The sequence below is a fragment of the Megascapheus bottae genome, chromosome 2 (genome assembly GCF_031878675.1).
Source record: "Megascapheus bottae isolate mThoBot1 chromosome 2, mThoBot2.hap1, whole genome shotgun sequence".
Taxonomy (NCBI): domain Eukaryota; kingdom Metazoa; phylum Chordata; class Mammalia; order Rodentia; family Geomyidae; genus Megascapheus; species Megascapheus bottae.
This window is the reverse complement of record NC_143510.1, coordinates 43899256-43919726: the sequence shown is the minus strand read 5'-3', so window position 1 is coordinate 43919726 and position 20471 is coordinate 43899256. Positions and strand designations below refer to the sequence as shown.

The 20471-nt window shown below is 41.3% G+C and overlaps 1 protein-coding gene across 2 annotated transcripts in view; it reads left to right on the top strand.

The window, feature by feature from the left end:
- The window catches only part of Dbx2 (developing brain homeobox 2), a 30297-nt gene extending 11695 nt beyond the window's left edge, over positions 1-18602 (top strand). The window contains exons 2-4 of one of the 2 annotated variants that reach the window (XM_090355519.1): positions 2266-2361; positions 14636-14823; positions 17993-18602. In XM_090355519.1, the coding sequence (XP_090211645.1) occupies positions 2266-2361; positions 14636-14823; positions 17993-18325 (617 nt within the window). In that variant the 3' untranslated portion in view covers positions 18326-18602. The remainder of the gene's footprint in view (positions 1-2265; positions 2362-14635; positions 14824-17992) is intronic. The other variant, XM_090355529.1, reaches the window with a different exon arrangement.
- The last annotated feature ends 1869 nt before the right edge of the window (positions 18603-20471 follow it).

The window sequence follows — 20471 nt, the reverse complement described above, 5'->3', positions numbered from 1 at the left end:
AAAAGACCAGAAGTGGAATTCAAGTGGTACAGCTCTAGCCTTGAGCAAAAAAAGCTCAGGGACAATACCCAGGCCCTGAGTTCAAGCATTTCTTTATGCACTGAAGAAAAGAAAAGAAATTACCATTAGTTTGAAGGGAAAAGAATGAAAATGTTTTAAAGTCATGGTTTACATTTCTAGGTGATCATCTTTCTGGTGCTGAGGAGGAGGAAAGGGGTTAATGTTTGGTTCTTATTTGTTCTCTTAAGAACAAATGTTCTCATTTTTTAGTTTTGAAGACTGTAATATATATATATATATATATATATATGCTCATGTACATTCAGTTGTTAAAAAAAAACCATGCACTGGTATGCTAGGCATTCACTGTGTGTGCTATCATGTTAGAGAAGGATGCTCAGGTCCAGGAAATCTTAGCTTCAGTGACATAGCATATTTCAGCTGTTTCATCAACACCTACCCTGTAAGGAATGTTTCTTTTCTTTTTTTTTTTTTTTTTTTGCCAGTCCTGGGCTTGAGCTCAGGGCCTGAGCACTGTTCTTGGACTTTCTCAAGGCTAGAGCTCTACCACTTGAGCCTCAGCACCACTTCTGGCTTTTTTTTCTATGTATGTGGTACCGAGGAATCGAACCCGGGTCTTCATGCATGCTAGGCAAGCACTTTAACCACTAGGCCAAACTCCCGGCCCCGGAATGTTTCTTTTCTTTTCTTTTTTTTTATTATCAGCGTGTCAGCTTGTGAATACTATGCATCTTGAGCCATGTCACCAGTGGAGCATTACTTCAAATTCACATTCTCTGATACCCTTTACTGCCGTTTCTTCATCTGCTGAGGAATGAGATTCAAAATACTTCTTTCAGGGTTAAATTCAAAGGAAGGGATATATATTTTTTATGATGGACCAATTTAGGATAATGAGGATGGTTATAGGATGTTTTGGCTACCAAAATAGTCTTCATTTTATTAATACCATTAATAAAAGTCGTTGTAACTGTCCTATGTATATGTCTTAAAATTTTAGTTTAATAAAAGGAGCAGAACAATTATATGGCAATTCACTATATAGTTCTGCAATAGGAGACATCCGGTCACTGTCCCATGACATCATTTGATACTTGACAATTAAGGTACTCATTTGCTTTTTGTCCTCTGCACACTGCTGTCTACCTGCATTGGACTTGAGTTCAGGGCCTGACCGTGAGCTTTTGTGCTCAAGGTTAACACTCTACTACTTCAGTCACAGATTTACTTCTGGCTTTTTAAAGGTTTAATTGGACATAAGAGCTTCCGGGACTTTCCTGTCCAGGCTGACTTTGAACTTTGATTCTCAGATCTTAGCCGTCTGAGTAGCTAGGATTCAGGTGTGAGCCACTGGTGCCTGACGATATTGATAATTTTGTGTGGTCCTTGAATGATGTCATAAATATCCAATTGGCACCAGGCAGAATAAATGACTCCTTACCCCTTCCAGTACTTATAAATGCTTTCAGATGAATGAGATGTCTCGAGATAAAATGTAATTATTCTCAATTACTTTAAAACATGTAAATGTGGCCAGAAATACCACTTTTTCTTATGGAATTGTTCAGTAAATTAGGTATTACCAACTTGGGAATTGGCTAAACTATACTTTTCAAGAGCTCTATAAGTGTACACGGCTGGTAAACAACCATAGTGGGCAGGGCAAATAGCATTGCTTCTATCAACCAAGATGCTCTCTTGAATGGTTTTGCTCTGTGCAATGGTATCTTAAATCAAGCAAGATTAGATATGGAGTGTTTGCAATTAAGACCAGAAAGCCAATGAACTAGTAAGCCTGCTGTTCGATAATTTATGTCCTCACACTACATTTTCTAAATCCTGATAAAATTATTTGGCAAATACTTGGACAGATGAAGCCAACTTTTGAAATAACTTTAGAAATGGCTTAGTGGCTAAGTGCTGAGGACTCATGCCTGTAATCTTAAGTGTCTTGAGAAGCTGGGATCTGAGGATTATGGTTCAAAGCAGAAAATTCTTACGAGACTCATCTCCAGTTAACCACCCAAAAGCCAGAAGTGGAAGTGTGGCTAAAAGGGTAGGGCGCGAGCTTAGAGTAGAAAAAACACGTGAGCCCATGAGATCAAGCCTCATTACTGGCACAAAACAGGGGAAAAAAAGACTTAGAAAGCAAACTGCTTTTACACAAGGCACCTTGAGTAACTGGAGTTTTGAGATTGTCTAAAAGAAATGGCTAATCATTGAGACCAATGCTTTTCTTCACAGTGTCTTCCAAACCTTTTCTTCTGAGCATCCCTCCATTCTACTCGGCATGCTGTGGGGGGTCCTGCCGGAGTCCTGCATCCCCCACTGCTTTCCCAAGTAAGTTGTGAATGCTTCCTCAGCAATGCCTCAGTTCCTCTATCAACCAAAGCAGCGGATTGAATGGGCTCAGGGAAGCTAATTGGTAATGCAATGGCAAGGAGCTAATTCCTCACTGAAAAATCACAGTGACCCTATTCAGGAGCTTTGCAGAGATTTATCAAACCTCAGCACAGTGAGCAATTGTGAGTGGTTTCTAATGGCATTGAAACTCCCAGCTCACACACCAAGGAAAGGGACTTGTTTGCCATTTGATATAAAAGCTCTGGTGGGACAGGCTTGGCTCTTTCTGCAATGTGTATAGAGACACGCTTTTATTTTGTCATGGTTCTGGGGGATCAAACCCAGGGCCTTGCTCAAGCTAGGCAGGCACTCCACCACTAAGCTACATCATCTCTGGCTCATTGCAAGACTTCTTTAAAGAAGAACCAATAGGGTTTTCACTGAGATAAAATTTCATTAAGTGTAAAATATGATAGAAAAGTCAGTTAGGTACTATCTATGGAGAATTAAAATCAGTCAAGATTCTAAGAGGAAAGAAATACTTCTCTTTCTCATAAAACCCATCAGAGCTGTAGGAAATGTTTTCATGAGAACTTTTCTGTAAACATTATAAAAACTAATACCTGAGAGTGAAATTAGAAGGACAAATTTGCCAGAACTCATAGCATGGGTGCACATGCTTTTTTGTGCAAAAACCAGTTTGTCCTAGTGGTAGAGTGCTTGCCTAGCATGCATGAAGACCCAGGTTTAATTCCTCAGTACCACATATACAGAAAAAGCCAGAAGTGGTGCTGTGGCTCAAGTGATAAACCTCTAGTCTCGAGAAAACCCAAGGACAGTGCTCCGGCCCTGAGTTCAAACCCTTGGAATGGAAAAAAAAAAGTATCTTTAGCAAGGTGCTGGTGGTGGCTTGTGCCTATAATTCTAATTACTCAGAAGACTGAGATCTGAAGATCTTGGTCCAAAGCCAGCCCAGGCAGAAATTCCATGAATGTCTTTATTTCCAATTAATGAGGCTAGAGGTATGGTTTAGAGGAAGACTGCCTGCCTAAGAAGCATGAAGCCCCTAAAGCAATGAACCAGCAAAACTCTGGCAGTGGAGGTATGGCTCAAGTGGTAGAGAGCCAACTTTGAGCACAAAAGCTAAGTGATAGCATGAGGCCCGGAGTTCAAGCCCCAGTACTAGCATATACATACACACAAGGTATAAGTATCTTTTACCAGATTGTTGGTCCTGAGACATGTAGGTCTGATGAGAATCTGTAGCCTAATGATGAGTTGATGGTACAGAAGTCCTGTGGAGAGCCAGCTGGCTGCTGGTGGCTCACGTCTATAATCCTAGCTAGTCAGGAGGCTGAGATCTGAGGAGCGAAGTTCAAAGCCAGCCCAGGCAGAAAAGTCTTATGAGACTCTTATTTTCCATTAACCACCAGAAGCCTAGAAGTAGAAGTATGGCTCAGACAGTAGAGTTCCTGTCTTAAATATACACACCACACACACATACACACACACACACACACACACACACACACACACACGGAGGATAGTATCCAATACTGGCACATTAAAAACAAAAAACAGTCCTATGGAGGACTGTATGTCTATTTTTAAAATTTCAGCTACCCAAGAGAACATTTAGGTTACCAGCTCTTGTCAGGGAAAAAGGAAAGTAAGAGTTGAGGCAGGCTGAAATCTAACACTCACTCCTGCCATGCATCCTTTTTTTTGAATCTGTGTTTCAGAAGACCAAGTTGCTGACCAGAATGGTTCTTGACAAGCGAGGCAGCAAATACTGGCTGTTTATTGAGCTGCCAGCTCCTGAGCTTCCCTTTAGGGGGCTGATACTTTCCCACAGAGCACTATAGAGGCCCGAGACGCAGCCACAATAGATGACAGACCCATGACCAATCACCACTTTCACTCGACTCATCCACACGCGACCTCACCACGATTTTTCACTCTGCAGATGAACTTTAGGGGCCATTTCACATGGAAAAGGCTTGGGCAAGGGTCAGCTGCCCTTTTGTATGGTCATAAAGCAGGGCTCTGGGTGTCGGTCTTTCTCCTGTCTCACACTCCCAAGTGAATTTCTTGACACCCTTTAAAGCACTTGACTGAAAAATAAAGCAGTGAATGAAACTGACTTTTATAGACTCATTCCAGCTCATCTTCCCATATAACCCTGTCCACCTGAAAAGGGATTTCGTGGCTGAGCTGAGTGTCTACAGAGACGTGCTGAATACATAGGCCCATTATCAACTGTGAGGATGGTTTATTAACCAAGACTGATACACGACTATTTTGGAAGTGACCTATTAATTGTCCATTTAACTAGATGGTATTGAATCCAAATGGAAAAAATAGAAACCATGGCTAAACCTTTTACTCACGCCTTCAAGGTGGTCTGCCGTGAGGGGAATTGGAAACTGTGATCTAAATTAAGGAGACATTTATCACTGGATATTAGATCAGCTGTCAGAGACCTCAGGGGAAGACTTGAAACCCAAGGATCTGATGTTGTATTATCATGGCATCTTGTGGATTTAAAATGTCTCTGGGAAAGGAGATGAAAAGAGGTTCTACATTGAAGAAGCAAAGATGTATTCACTGCTGCCTCCATATTACATTGGTCTTTTATGGTTTTTATTTTATTATATGTGAGTATTTTTACCAAGAGGTTTCAGTCAATTCAATAAATCAGTTTATGAGCACTGTGCCTTTTGACCAGTGTCTCCCCTTCTATTGTTTGGGTCATTTATTTGAAAAAGTCTCTAGGGGTACAGTTCAGGGGAGTGGAAGTAAGTTCACGCAACAGGTAGACATGCACATAGGTATGAATGGTTAATTATTTTCTAGTGGCGTTTTAAGAGTCTCTTAAGCTGTAAATGTTAAATAAACAGGAAAAATAAAGCTAGGTCAGTTTGATAAATAGAATACATAAACGTAAAATATTTGGTTGAAAGAGTGAGATGGGGTGAAATTGATCAGAATACATTTTAAATGTGTAGAAGCAGCATAATAAAATCCCTCATGCGTAACTAATATAAGCAGGTAGGTAGATAGTCAGACAGACAGACAGAGAAATAGACAGACATACAAATGATGGGCAGGTAACTGATAGATGGTGGATGACAAATAGATGGTAGATAGGTAGATAGATGTATGTTGACAGAAAAAAATAGACACATAGAATGTTAGTTGATTTCTCTTTATGATAGACTTACTATGACTTCTTTTTCATATTTTTTGCAATCATATCTGTCCAAAACAAATTAGTAAATTCCAGATGTTGATTCACACACACACACACACACACACACACACACACACTCTCTCTCTCTCTCTCTCTCTCATACAAGATTACTTGAACAAGCAGGTCTCACTTCTTTTATTTCAATTTTTAGTCCTTTCTGTTTTGTATCTTTTATATAACTTGTAAATTATAGTGTTTATCCAAAGAGACTTAAAATCATGTTTATCTTTCTTTTTTTTCAATAAACATACAAGCTGCAAAATGGTGCAACTCAGGCCAAGGATAGAAAATATGAAATTGGTTGGCCTCCATTCCTAAAGTTGGCCTTTTAAGACAGTCGAGAGATCCCACAAGTGTTTTTAATAAGTGACGGTGTCTTGTAGTATTAGTTATAGCTCTGAAACGAATTTCTTACTTTCTTGTTTTCAATGTTTGTTCTTATTGGCAGCAACTAATAATGAAACGATGGAATTACACTGTCAATAAAAGATTTTATATAAATAACCAGGATACCAAAGCACAACTAATGAGGTTTGCATCTGCGTAGTCCTTTTTTTCCTAAAGGCATTTACTAGACTTCTTTAAAAAAGAATACTAAAAACTTTTATACCCAAGCTTTTAAATTATTTTCCATTGTACAGAACTATCCAAGTAAATTTGTGTTCAGTTTCATTTGGCTAGCCAGAACTAAGGTCTATACTAACAACTTTGATAACTGTTGAAATCGAGGGCCCTCATCGGATTGCATGGTGTAACCTTCACTCTTTCCAAAAGCCAAGGATCAGATGAACACATTGGTAGCCAAGCAAATGAAATATTGTTTTGACCCTGATCATGAGTCATTTGTTGAATGTTGACTTCGTTTTTTTTTTCCTCTTTTTCTTGACTTCTTACACTTAACATGGACTGCTTGTTGCAATGTGGAAACAATCATACATCCAGTGCCCTTCTCACATGCAGTAAAGAGTTTAATAGGCCATCCAAGCACAGTCCTTACTGTGGGGGAAATTAAAAAGGCGATGGGCAAGAGTCCTCCCCTCCCTGAAGGGGAGGGTGGATGGAAAATCTTTGATATTTAATCCATAAGATTTTTTTCTCTGTTAAAATGCAAGGGAAACTTGTAGAAATGATGTTGATAATGACTTTAGAAAAATAATAAACAACTACCTGAAAGAATATGAGCATTTTAATTAGATAGGTGAAATCACTGAGTAAATCCGATAATGATTTCTTTCTTGAGTACCCAACTTGAATTTGACCTTATAAGAATTTTTGAACTCCGAAGACAGAAACTTTAATGTGGAGCAACATTATAACAAAAGTCTCAGGAAAAATATATGCCTGGGCCAAACTGTTTTGCGTTTTTTTTTTTCTTGGAGATACCTTTGTATTCTATCTTTTGAGATCTTTGTATTGTCTTCTCTTCCTTGTTAAAGCTTAAGAAACCATAATATGCTCTCCAAGTTTGAGTGTAGGATTTTTTTTGAAAGCAGCAGAAGAGGGATATTATGTTTGTGTATGTGTGTATGTGTTGGTCCTGGGGCCTGTACTCAAGGCCTGGGCACTGTCCCTGAGCTTTGTGGTTCAAGGCTAGTGCTCTGCCATTCAAACTACAGCATCTACTCTCAATTTTGGTAGTTAATTGGAGATTAAAGCCTTACAAGTTTTCCTGCCTGGGCTGGCTTTGAACCATGATCCTCAGATCTCAGCTTCCTGAGTAGGATTACAGCCATGAACCATCAGTGCCTGGCTTCGGCACATTACTTTCATGGTTGTGAAAATACTCATGCAGCTTTACTTTCAGAGATGGGAATCATTCTGATGAGCATTTTTGCCACCTGGCAGGCCATTTCTTTTACTGCTGTCATTTGCAGTGGTCCAGGGAAACTGATCAGGACCATGAAACTCACAGAAAGCCATGTATATACCTTTATACACATGTAGAAGATTTAGTTTGACCATCATAAGAAATACAGAGGCGTTCAGCATTTTTTTCCTAATAGAGAGAAGCCTGATTACATTATGCAAAACCCATTAGAAGCTATGCAGTAAACTGAATACAGTTATTGACTTCTCAGTGGTGAAGGGAGTGATACTTTCTAGATAAATGACATCCCACCAACCATGAAGAATGTTGATGAAATCAGACTCAAAACAATGGATTTCCCAAATGGATGGCTCTATCTAGAAGGTGTCCAAAGGCAGTGAAAGTGTGGGGAATAATGTTTCTAAAACACTTGGTTTCTTCCCAGATATCCATCCAGAGGGCAATGAGGGGCATTGCTTAGCAATCTGTTAGTGTTTCTGTTGCTCATCTTGTCTATAGCTCTTGCTTTTGAGTAAAACATGAAGTCTCTGACCTTTTAGGATCCCCACCCTCCAAACAAGTGCAGAAGAAAAGAAGGGGGGAAAGAATAGAGAGAAAAAAGCAGGATAGGGATGAATGTACCATGAGCTTTGTATTTGCTTACAGAATGGTAGGAGGCCATTGGGTTGTACATTAGCAGTGGGTGACAGACAAGGCAGGTCACAGCCCGACTGGGCCTTGAATGGTCATATTGCCTATAGCTGTTTAGTTCTGAAATAGAGCCTCATATAAAAACCAGACTAAGCCAGGCAGTGTATAATTCTAGCTACTCAGGAGGCTGAGATCTGAAGAGCAAAGTTCAAAACCAGTATGGGTAGGAAAGTCCATGAGACTCTTATCTTCAATTAACTACCAAAAAAGCTGAAAGTGGAGCTGTTGCTCAAGTGCTAGAGTATTACCCTTGGATGAATGAAAAAAAAAAAAAAAAGCTCAGAGACATTGCCCAGAGTTCAAGCCCCAGGAATGGCACCCCGCCCCCCGCAAACAACAGGAAAAAAAAAACTAAGATGTAGGCACCAACACGAACGATCTCTCTCTCTCAAGGTTAGAGCTATACCACTTGAGCCACAGCACCACTTCTGGCTTTTTTCTGTGTATGCCATACTGAACAATCAAATCAAGCTCTTGGTGTATGCTAGGCAAGCACTCTACCTCTAATCCATGCTCCCAGACCCAATAGGAATGATTTCTATGATTAGTTAAATATTTGGAAGGGAAAGAATACGTCTATTTCCAAAAGGAGAACTAGTTGGGAAAACATTAGAATTATCTTTAGATATCCTTTACTGACTAGACACTATGTAGAAAAGGAACTGTACATCTTGTGGGGTGGGGATGGGAGGGGAAAATGAAGAGACCAAGACATAGTTCAGAAAGAACTGTCCTCAAGGCAAACCTGCTGGCTCACACCTATCCACTCAGGAGGCTGATATCTAAGGATCATGGTTCAAAGCCAGCCTGGGAACCAACAAATAAGAAAAGGAAAAAAGAAGAGAGAGAGAGAGAGAGAGAGAGAGAGAGAGAGAGAGAGAGAGAGAGAAATTGTACTCATTACCTGACTGTACTTCCTTTGTACATCATCTCTCTTGGTATAAGAATTATGATATAACATTCCAAATCCTAGATTGTGGAGAGAGACTAAAGAGTTTTTGAATTTCAAAGGGAGCAGATAGGCAAAATGCTATTTCAAGGGAGATGCACTCCTCATTTAGGGAATCCACTAATTTCTTTCTCTTTTTTTTTTTTTTGCCAGTCCTAGAGTTTGAACTCAGGGCCTGGGCACTGTCCTTGGACACTTTTTCTCAAGGCTAGCACTCTGCCATTTGAGCCACAGCCACAGTGGCACTTTCAGCTTTTTCAGCATATGTGATACTGAGGAATTGAACATAGGGCTTCGTGCATGTTGGGTCCCACTCCCAGCCCAGAGGCTGCTAATTATTTTACTTGCATTTATGTCTTTCTTTTCGCCTTCAAAGAAACTTCCTCAATTTGCTCAGTTTACCCTAATAAAATGCTATACTTTTCTGTCTAAACTTCAAAATTATGGCAGTGTACCTCCCCCTCCCCCGTCTCTCTCTCTCACACACACACCTGGAAATGAGATGGAGAAGAGACATTCCCAGACAGAAGTCTCTGAACATAGGAAATGAGGACCATGGTAATTGTTGGGAAAAACACAGCTCCAGGAAAAGATGAGGCCATGGGCAGTCTTCCATATTGAAGGGAAGCTGACCTCAGGAGGGAGAGACAGAGACACAAGATTGCTTTCTCAAGGCTAGTGCTCTACTACTTGAGCCACAGCACCACTTCCAGCATTTTCTGTGTATGTGATACCAAGGAATCGAACTCCTAGCAAGCTTGATGCATGCTAGGCAAGCACTCTACCTCTAGGCCACACTCCTGGCCTCTTTCTTACTAATAGCCTGGAGCAGTCTATATTCAATGATGTAGACTTGTGTTGGCACTTTCTGTACAAAGTCAGAGAGGTACTATGGTACATATTCATTTTAATGAGTTAATTGAAATTAATTAACATGGATAAAGTACTGAAGACTCAGAAAGCAAACTTGACACACCCATCACTGCTTGTGATTCCTTCACATGCTGTGACACCCACACAGCCCAGATTGTGGATTGAGGTTAGAACCTATTGGGACAGAAATCAGGGCCAGGACAATGGAAGGTAGTAGAAGCACAGTGGGGCAAGGGATGGCACTGGGCATGCAGATTCAGAATCCTTGCTCAGACCTTCTCTAGCAGTAAATGAAAGCAGTGGGATAAAGGAGGCTGTTCGAATTGGAATCAGTAATCTAGGGATTTCTATGAGCCCAGGGGAAAAATAGAGCACACAGATGAGTGACACACTTCCGCAGACAGGCTTGCATGGCTATGGTAGAAAGACAGGGCAGAACTGTCGTTGGTCTCTGCTATCGAGTGTGATACCAATTCCTCTTCCATTTGCATGGTGTGGTAAGTGTTTTAAATAGCACCTTCTAGCCAGGCACAGCAGCTGTAATCCTACTGACTCAGGAGGCTGAGATCCAAGGATCATGGTTCACAGCCAGCTCAGGCAGGAAGTTAGTGAGGCTCTTATCTCAAATTAATTACCAAAAAAGCCCAAACCACCAACAACAAACCTAAAGTGAGCTCAAATGGTAGAGCACTATCCTTGAGCAAAACAATCTTGGGGACAGTAACCAGGCTCTGGATTCAAGTCCCAGTACTGGCACAAGAAGAAAAGGAAGGAAGCTCCAGGAGTATTTCATTGAGATGTATCTATCCATTGTTATAACAATTGTAGATCTTGTTGAACAAGAAGGTAAATTGTGTAGAAAAGTGGGCCTTATTTGTAAACTCTACTTAGAAAAAAAATGCTGTTTAAAAAAAAAACATGCTACCTTTATAGGATTAAGATATAAACAAGGATTATTCATTCAGAAAATATTTGTCTTTCTAAAATGCTACTGTGGTCTTGTCTTCTTGAATGAGCTTTCTTTGTCAAGTTATGACCTGAGCAAAGCACCAGTGGTTCATGTCTGTAATCCTAGTTACTCACAAGAAGGATGAGATTTGAGGATCATGGTTCAAAGTCAGCCTGGGCAGGAATATCCCTGATACTCTTCCCTCTAATTAACTAGCAAAAAGCCAGAAGTGGAGCTGTGGCTGAAGTGGTAGAGTGCCTGAAGCAAAAATAATAGGGGGCAGAGCCTAGAACCCAAGTTCAAATCCTAGGATGGGCACACACACGCACACACACTGATAGCCTGAGCTTATTCAGTTAAACCCCAAACTTTCCATTGATACCTCACACTCAAGAATTAGCAGGCTGTGTGAGGTTCTTGTACGATGTTGACTGAAATTCCATGGCACTTACCTTCCGCCTGCTTCCTGCCTCTCTGCCTGCCTTTCCTGACATTGCTGGCTGCAGCATGGCTCTTTTTCCAGCAGCTGCCCTGGCTTAGGTCCTGCTTTGTTGGTTTTGGACTCAGTGTTTTCTCGGGGGGTGGGGGGGGGCTGGCTGCTGTGTCGCAGTCTATGCTGCTGCTCTCCCCTTCTGTTTGGCAGGCTTCTCCTCCATTCCAAGTACTTGGAGGATGGGTGGAACTCACCTGCTTGTCAGTCATCAATGTGTCAGCAGTACAGCTAAGGCTGCCATGTTATCTGCTAGGGAAAATAAAAGAGATCCAGACTTAAAATCTAGACAAGGGACTTGAGTTATTTGGCCAGAATTGTATAATATCTTACTTTAGTGTTGTTTTTGCCTTTTAAAATATTTTTTTCCCTTGGCATTTTTACCTAGGAAGAATCATAGGCTATATATATTTTTAATTTTTATTTTTTCCAGTCATGGGGCTTGAACTCTGGGCCTGGATGCTGTCCCTGAGCTCTTCAGCTCAAAGCTACTGCCCTACGCCTTGAGCCACAGTGCCCTTTCCATTTTTTTTGTGGTTAGTTGGAGATAAGAATCTCACAGACTTCAGTGCCCGGGCTGACTTTGAACCGCGATCTTCAGATCTCAGCCTCCTGAGTAACTAGGATTACAGGCGTGAGCCACCAAGGCCAGCTAGGCTAGGCTGTATCTTATATATCATAAAATTCCAGTGTAAGAGTTTGTTTTGCTGTTGTCTGATCTTTATAGTCCTCATCTGTGTGTGTGTGTGTGTGTGTGTGTGTGTGTGTGTGTGTGTGCGTGTGCGTGCGCGCGCGCGCTGTAGTACTAAGACTTAAACTCGGGACCAAAGGTGTTGTCTCTGGGCTCTGTTTTTTGCCCAAGTTGAGCACTCTACCACTTGAACCACAACTCCACTTCTGGATTTTTGCTGGTTAATTGAAAATAAGAGTCTTACGGACTTTTCCTGGCTTTGAAGCATGATCCTCAGCTTTCAGCCTCCTGCGTAGCTAGGATGACAGGCATGTGCAACCAGTACCTAGCTTGTTCTTCAGCTTTTTTGATCAAGACTTATGCTCTAATACTTGAGGTACAGCTCTATTTTTAGCTTTTGGTGGTTAATTGGAGAAAAGAGTCTCAGGGACTTTCCTGCCCAGGCTGGCTTTGAATCTAGATCCTCAGATCTCAGCCTCTTGAGTATCTAGAAGTCCAGCTCTAAATCAGAAGTCTTAAATAGTACTCTATGGTAAGAGTATTTGGCTAACATACCTCTCTTTAGATGTGTTGTTCTTTTAGACTAAGCTTAGCCTATTTTCTCTGACACCTTGTGCCCTGCATTGTGACCACAGAGCACTGTGGAGAACCTTTCTATTTTAATAATATTAAACAATTTATCTTGGTCCTCCTGTAAGAAAGTGGATTTATTAGGGAAGAGTAGAACTAGATGCCCTTTGGTTTCCTCAACATTGAAGCCCGGGACCCAGTGTGTTAGTTTCTTAACTGCTGCTGAATCAAATTGTCACAACTTAGTGTCTTAGAACTTCGTGTCTTAGTGTCTGCTTACTAGCAGAGAGCAGAGTGCCATGGCTCACTTCTATAATCCTAGCTACTCAGGAGGCTGTGGATTATGGTTTGAAGCCAGCTTGGGCAGGAAAGTCCCTGAGACTTATGAGTCTTATGAGGATTATCTCCAATTAACCCTTAAAAATCTGAAAGTGGAGGTGTGTCTCAAGTGGTAGAGGGTTAATCTTGAATGGAAAAAAGCTAAGGGACAGCACTCAGGCTCTGAGTTTGAACCTAGTACCAAAACAAAGAAACAAAAATCCTACATATGCGGATTATGTCCTAGTTGGTAGAGATCAGAAGCCTAAAATGGGCCTCACTGGGCTAAAATGATGGTGTCAGCAGGGCTGAGTTCCTGATGGAGGCTCTGGGGACCATCCATTTCCTTGTATCTTCTGGCTCCTCCAAGCTCCCCGAATTCCTTGGCTCATAGCCCCTTCCTTTGTGTTCCAAGTAACAAGTATAGCTTCTTCTGATCTCTCTCTGACAATGCCTTGTTACTTTGCCTTCCTCTTTCACTTACAATGTGGCTGGTCCTCCTGGATAATCCAGGCACTGCTCTTCATCCTAAAGTCAGTTGATCAGCAGTCCTCATTCCATTGACAGCCTTAGTTCCCCGCTTAGCAGAGGCACCAGGGTTCTGGGAACTAGCCTCTGGATACCTTCATGGGGGAAGTGCATTATTCTTACTCTGCCTACCATACCTAGCAAGCAAAATGAAGGAATGAATGAATGCATGAATAAGTAATGCAGTAAACTCTCAGAGGCTAGGAAGCAGTATTGTTCTAGCTAGAAACAGGCAGAAAAGACAAAATGTGTGACTTAAGGAAGGAAGTTTATGACCTGCGGAACTCTTGGGGATGGAGACTTTGAATGGGAACTGTAGTCATTGGCTTTGGCTCTCAGCTTAAGCACTTCTGATGCCTCAAGTTTTTCCCAATGCCCAGAGAGAAATCTGGTATCTTTGTCAGACTTTTTGTCTTGAAAGACTCATGCATCCTCAGGCCTGGAATTGCACTTCCGAAATTTGAAGGGTAGTGTAAGCAATAAATCATATTTAGTTTATTTATTTTTGACTTATACAATCAGGCAGAGAGCCTGGCATATGTTTAGCTTCCAAATATTTGTCAAAAAGGAAAGAGGAGAGGGAGAAAGAAAAGTCAGGTGTCAATGGCTCACATCTGTGATCCTAGCTTTTCAGGAAGTTGAGATCTGAGGATTGTGGTTCAAAGTCAGCCTGGGTACAAAACTCACTGTAAAATACTTAGCTTCAAAAAAGTCTTAAGTGGAACTGTGGCTTCAGTAGTAAAATGGTAGCCTTGAGCAAATAAAAAGCTGAGAGACAGACCCTGAGTTCAAGACCCAGGACCAGCCACACAGTTCTCCTCTGCTCCTCCTACCCAAGAGCAAGTAAATGAAAAGATTACAAGGTTTAAGCATCTGCAGTTTGTCTTATGTGGGATTTTTTTGTGTGAGCGGGGCCTTCCACTGTGGAATACAAAGCTGGAAAGGCAAGAAGCTTATCAAATCATCACTGGAAGTCATAAGCGAGAAGTGAAGAAGTCTACTGTAAGTACAACGAGTTCCGAGATGAGCTATTTATCCACGGTACAGTGTAAGAGGGTGCTGCATTGTCCCAGGAAAGACAGACTGACTGTTTTCTAATGCTGACTGCATTTGTGTCTCTGCTTTCTGCTAGGAGAGGAGACCATGCTGCCTCTGCTGACCCAGGACTCCAATTCCAGAGCTCGGAGGGGCATTTTGAGAAGAGCTGTATTTTCAGAGGACCAGAGAAAGGCTCTGGAGAAAATGTTTCAGAAACAGAAATATATTAGCAAAACAGACCGAAAGAAACTTGCTGTCAGTTTGGGACTAAAGGAGTCACAGGTACTAATGGATAGGAATTTGTCTCTTGTTCCTAGTTTCTGAAGGAGTAAAATGAAATCTGTTCATTTGACAACTATTGCCTAGTCTGGATACAGTGCTTAGACCATGAGACATTCTTGAAATGCTTTTGAAATAATTTTCTAGTAGGTAGAAGTATCTATAACAGCAGGGTGCTGGTGAGTTCATGCCTGTAATCTCAGAAGGCTGAGATCTGAAGATTATGGTTTGAAGCCAGCCCGAGTAGGAAAAGTCAGTGAGTCTCTTATCATGAATTAGCTAGCAAAAAATCAGAAATAGAGCTATGGTTCAAGTGATAGAGTGCCAGCCTTGAGCAAAAAGCTATGGGACAACCAATAAAGCAACTGAGTTCAAGCCCCAGGATACACACACACACACACACACACACACACACACACACACACGAATAAAAGAATGAGCCAATTACAAGTGGCTCATGCCTATAATCCTCGTACTCAGGAGGCTAAGATTGCAGTTTGAAGCCAACCTGGCAGAAAAGTTTATGAGACTCTTGTCTTGAGTAAGTAACTCAGTAAAAGCCAGAAGTGGTATTGTGACTGAAGTGGTAGAATGCTAGCCTTGAGCAAAAGATGCTCAGAGGCAGTGCCTAGGCTCTGAATTCAAGCCCAAGGACCTGCAAAAAAAAAATATAAAGGAATGAAAGGCTAGAAGAAGTTTACTCTCTTCTATTTGTCACTACAAATGACCCATGGACCTTATTGAGTCATACACTTGGGACCTTACTAAAAGTATTTGTTGTATACAACTCTCACTAACTTTGCTTCCCTTCTCCAAGGAAGAGATCGATCTTGACAAACTGCCTTTCACCCCCAACTTTTGCAAATAGTTACAAGCAGCTTGTAGTATACAACTGGGTTGTTAATCTAGATTGCTTCAGTTTTTGCCCTCCATGCTCTATGGTAAATAATCTCAGCAGATTGCTCTGTGCCTGTTTGCTATCTAAACCTACAAGAACAAGACCTGAGTATGGCAGCTTATGCCTGCAATCCTAAGCTCCTCTCAAGGAAGAGATGGGAAGCATTGTAGTTCAAGGCCCATTTTGTTCGGGACCTGAACTGCACCAGGTAAGCAGTAAGAAAAATTCTGAGCAACGCACATGCTTTGTACCACTAGAAACACATCTAGTGGGAGCTCGGGAGAAGTTGAATGACAACTCAGGAAGCTGAGATATGAAGATCAGATTCAGAGCAAGTAGCGCAAAGTCCATGAAACTCTTATCTCCAATTAACCAACAAAAAGCCAGAACTGGAGCTATGGCTCAAATGGTAGAATGCTAGCTTTGAGCAAAAATAGAGCTCAGGGGCAGTGCCCAGGGCCCTCCATTCAAATCCCAGTACTCCCCACCCCCAAACAAATAGAAATCAAAATTGTTAAAAAAATAAATACGATTGGCTCCTACAATGTCAGAAAAACAAGTGGGAAGTTTACAATAGATAAAGAGGTTAAAAAATGAGAGATAGTCAACATGGGTGTGCCGAGAAAAAGTATGGTTCAAATTAGAAATCACCACCACAGGCACTTTTGGCTTAATTGCAATCAGTTTTTACTTAGTGAGCTTAATTATCATAGTTTGATAAATCCTAGGAGTAATCAAAACTTGGAAGCTGTATAAAGCCAACCATTTATCAAAGCATTGTAAAATGTATTCGTGTGTGCGTGTGTGTGTGTGTGTGTGTGTGTGTGTGTGTGTACGTGTGTACAGACTTCAAAGCTCAGGGCATTATCCCTGAGCATTTTTGTTCAAGGCTAGCACTCTAGTACTAGTACTCCAGTACTAGATCCAGTACTAGTCCTGGATTTTTGATGTTTCATTAGAGATAAAGAATCTCATGGGCTTTTTAGCCTAGCATGGCTTTATACAGAGGTCCTCAGATCTCAGCCTCCTGAATAGCCAGAATTATAGCAGTGAACCACACATATCCAGCTAAAATGTATTCGAAATTTGATCTCAGAAAGCTCCTAGTCAGATTCGCAAAGGTCAAGATATAGGATGCATGACAGTCATGGGATTGAGTCTTAAGTGCTTCCATTTGACTAGCAATATGACCTTGAGCTGGTTACTCAATCCAAATACCAGTTTCCTTCTCTGTGAAACGAAGCCTTTTCATAGCTACTGAGGGGATACAGGGATAAAATCTACCACAGTGCATGGCCTAATGCGTGACAAAAAATAAACATGTGGAGGTTCCACTAGTTAGTACATTTCATTTGAAAAGATAAGTTCCTGCAAATGGAAAGATGTTTCATAATACTTAAGAATATGTGATTAGCCTGGCAGCCTTAACTACTCAGGAGACTGAGCTCTGAGGATTGAAGTTCAAAGCCAACTGGGATATTAAAAGCATGTTGTTAGACTGTTAGCTCCAATTGAACAGCAAAAGGCTGGAAATGGAGCTGTGACTCAAGTGGTAGAGTGCCAGCCTTGTGCAAAAAAGTGAAGGGACAGAGTCCTAGTCTCAGAATTGGCACACAAAAAGAAAAATGAAAAAGAATGTGAAAATGAAATCAATTTTGAAAGACATCGTACATGCAGGATATTAAGCAATTTGCTGCAGTGGCATGGTCTTCAGAAATAAAACTTCTCAGGTTTATTTTGAAGGAGTCCAAAAAGTCAAAGACTTTTTTTCATATCTGTTTTCATTGATAAGACATTCTGTAGCTGGATGCCAATGGCTTACACTTGTAAGCCTAGCTAATCAAAAGACTGAAATAGGAGGACAGTGGATCAAAGCCAGCCTGGGCAGGGAGGTTCATGAGGCGATTATCTCAAATAACTATGAAAAAAGCCAGAAGTGGATCTGTGGCTCAAGTAGTAGAGGTAAAACTTTAAAAAAAGGAAAACAACTTAGGGACAACACGGAAACCTTTAGTTCACACCCCTTAGACACACACACACACACACACACACACACACACACACACACATTCTATAGAATGGATTGTAGAACAATTACAGTTTGAAATATAAAAATAAGGGGTTGGAATACTATGGAGAGCATTGCTTAGCAGTGCTTGGGGTTCTGGCATCCAACCTCCAGCACAGTAGAATGAATGAATGAATGGGAAGATGCTAAAGCTTAACTAATCTACAATAAGTGACTTTTATTTTGTCCAATTACTTTATCAATAGGTGAAAATTTGGTTTCAGAACAGAAGGATGAAATGGCGGAATTCCAAAGAGAAGGAAGTACTTTCCAGCCGATGTCTTCAAGCCCCGGGCCTTCCAGAAACCCCCCTTTCTCACTCGACCCTGGGGTTTCCATCTCAGTGCCCTTCAATGTGGGAAGTCTCCCAGCAACCCTCAAGTCCTGGATGGAGGGAGGATTCTCCTGAACCCACAGAAAGACTCATGCAGGGGAGTTCACAGGCCTTGCCCCCGGAAGCAGCTTCCCTGCCAGGTGCCTTGTACTTGTGTTCTGGGAGAGGAACTGTGGACAAGGAGGAAATTTCTGAAGCTGTCTGAATGGAAGCAAGTCCTCCAGGTTAATTTAAAAAGAACATGATGCAGGTTGGGACGCTGGTGGCTCAGGCTTGTAATCCTAGCACTGAGATCGGAGGATGGAGGTTCAAAGCCAATCTGTGCAGGAAAGTCAGTGAGACTCTTATCTCCAATTAATCACCAAAAAGCCAGAAATGGAGCTGTGGCTCAAGTGGTAGAGTGCCAGCTTTGAGCAAAAGAAGTTCAGTGACAGTGCCCAGGCTCTGAGTTCAAGCCCCAGGACTCACACACACACACACATACACACGCACGCACGCACGCACGCACGCACACCCAGTAATGTTTGGGATTTAAAGCCTTAGTGCCTCCTCAACACTTGAAAACCTAACACCTTTGTAACTGACCATCAACTAAGGTTCTACTCCAATGATCTCTTACTAAGCCCCAACTGGAATGGAATCTTCTAGGAAGTATCACAGAAATGAAAAGAACAAGCATTGGTTTGGTCCTGTCTCTGACTATGTGTATCTATGTGTGAGTCTCTGTATATATAATGTGCATATCCATTAAAATACATTGGTAGCAACTAGTTTCACTTGAAATATTGCAATGAGCAATCTCTCTCTCTCTCTCTCTCTCTCTCTCTCTCTCTCTTTTTCTCTCTCTCTGTCTCTCCCCCTCCCTCCCCCTCTCCTCTCTGTTTAAATTGTACTGGTTGTGGGGCTTGAACTCAGGTCCTGGGTGCTGTCTCTGGATTTTGTTTTTAATGCTAGAGCTCTACCATTTGAGTCACAGCTCACTTCCAGCTTCTTTTGGTGGTTAATTAGAGATGAGAGCCTCACAGACTTCCTGCTTGGGCTGGCTTTGAACCTCAGTTTGTACAACTCAGCCTTCTGACTAGCTAGGATTACAGGTGTGAGCCACTGGATCCTGATAGTTTTTTTTTTCCTTAATGAAGAAAATTAAGTCACTGGGAGGATATTACTAAGTAAGAATGGAACTAAAACATTTGACTAAGAATGTCAAATTTGGATTTTAATGGAATACCACAAAATATGTCTTAAATTTTGTATTCTATTTTCTGGTTTCTTTTGGAATCTGGCATATAGGTGAATTTTAATAGCTCAGTGATCCTAATCTAATGAGCCACATTAGATCCATACATTAAGAAATGTATGTAAGATGAACTCAATGAGGAAATTGGCATTCCCAGATGTAACTATTAGCTTTCTTAATTTCCAAGTATCTAGATTTTAACAGGCCATCCCTGAGAAAGGTACTTAATGAACTACTAATTACTATTTCCTCTCTCTTCTGTAAGGATAGGCCTGGGTCATGCTTACTGAATAAAATCAAGCTTTTCAGGGCCTCTTACTATAGTTGGAATCAGATCCTACTTAAAGGTATTTGAATTTAGCCATGGCCTGTGGCTCAGGACTATCATCCTGGCTACCTAGGAGGCTATGATCTGAGCTGTGCAAATAGTCCGAAGAGATATTCTTACCTCCAATTGACCACCAAGAAGCCACAAGTTGGAGCCGGGACTATAGCCTAGTAGTAGAGTGCTCCCCTAGCATGCACAAAGCCCTGGGTTCGATTCCTTAGTACTACACACACAGAAAAAACCAGAAGTGGGGCTGTGGTTCAAGTGGCAGAGCACTAGCCTTTAGGAAAATGTATCCAAGGGACAGTGCCTAGGCCTGGAGTTCAAACCCCAAGATTGACAAGCCAAAAAAAAAAAAAAAGCCACAAGTGGAGCTGAGACTTAAATGGTAGAGTCCTAGTCTTGCAGGAAAAAGCCAAGGGAAAGTGTCCAAGGCTCTGAGTTCAAGCGTTAGGACTGGTTAAATACATATATATTATATATATAGTACATATATTTGAATGCAGCAATTTTCTAATACCATGTTGGCCCAAACAGAACATCTATGCTGAGTAGCCAGTAACTTCTAGTTAAGAATAAAAGCACCATGGTGTTACAATTCTTAAAATATTTCCCACTGGATTTACAAACCCAGTACTGGTGAAATTTATGCTCATTTCTGTTTCCACTTCTAGTTAAGGGCCCAATTTTCCACTTGCTCAGCCCAGTCTACATTTATTAGGTTATTTTATGTATTCACAAACACCACACAGATGTTTTCTGTTGTTTGACTACCTTGAAATAGTA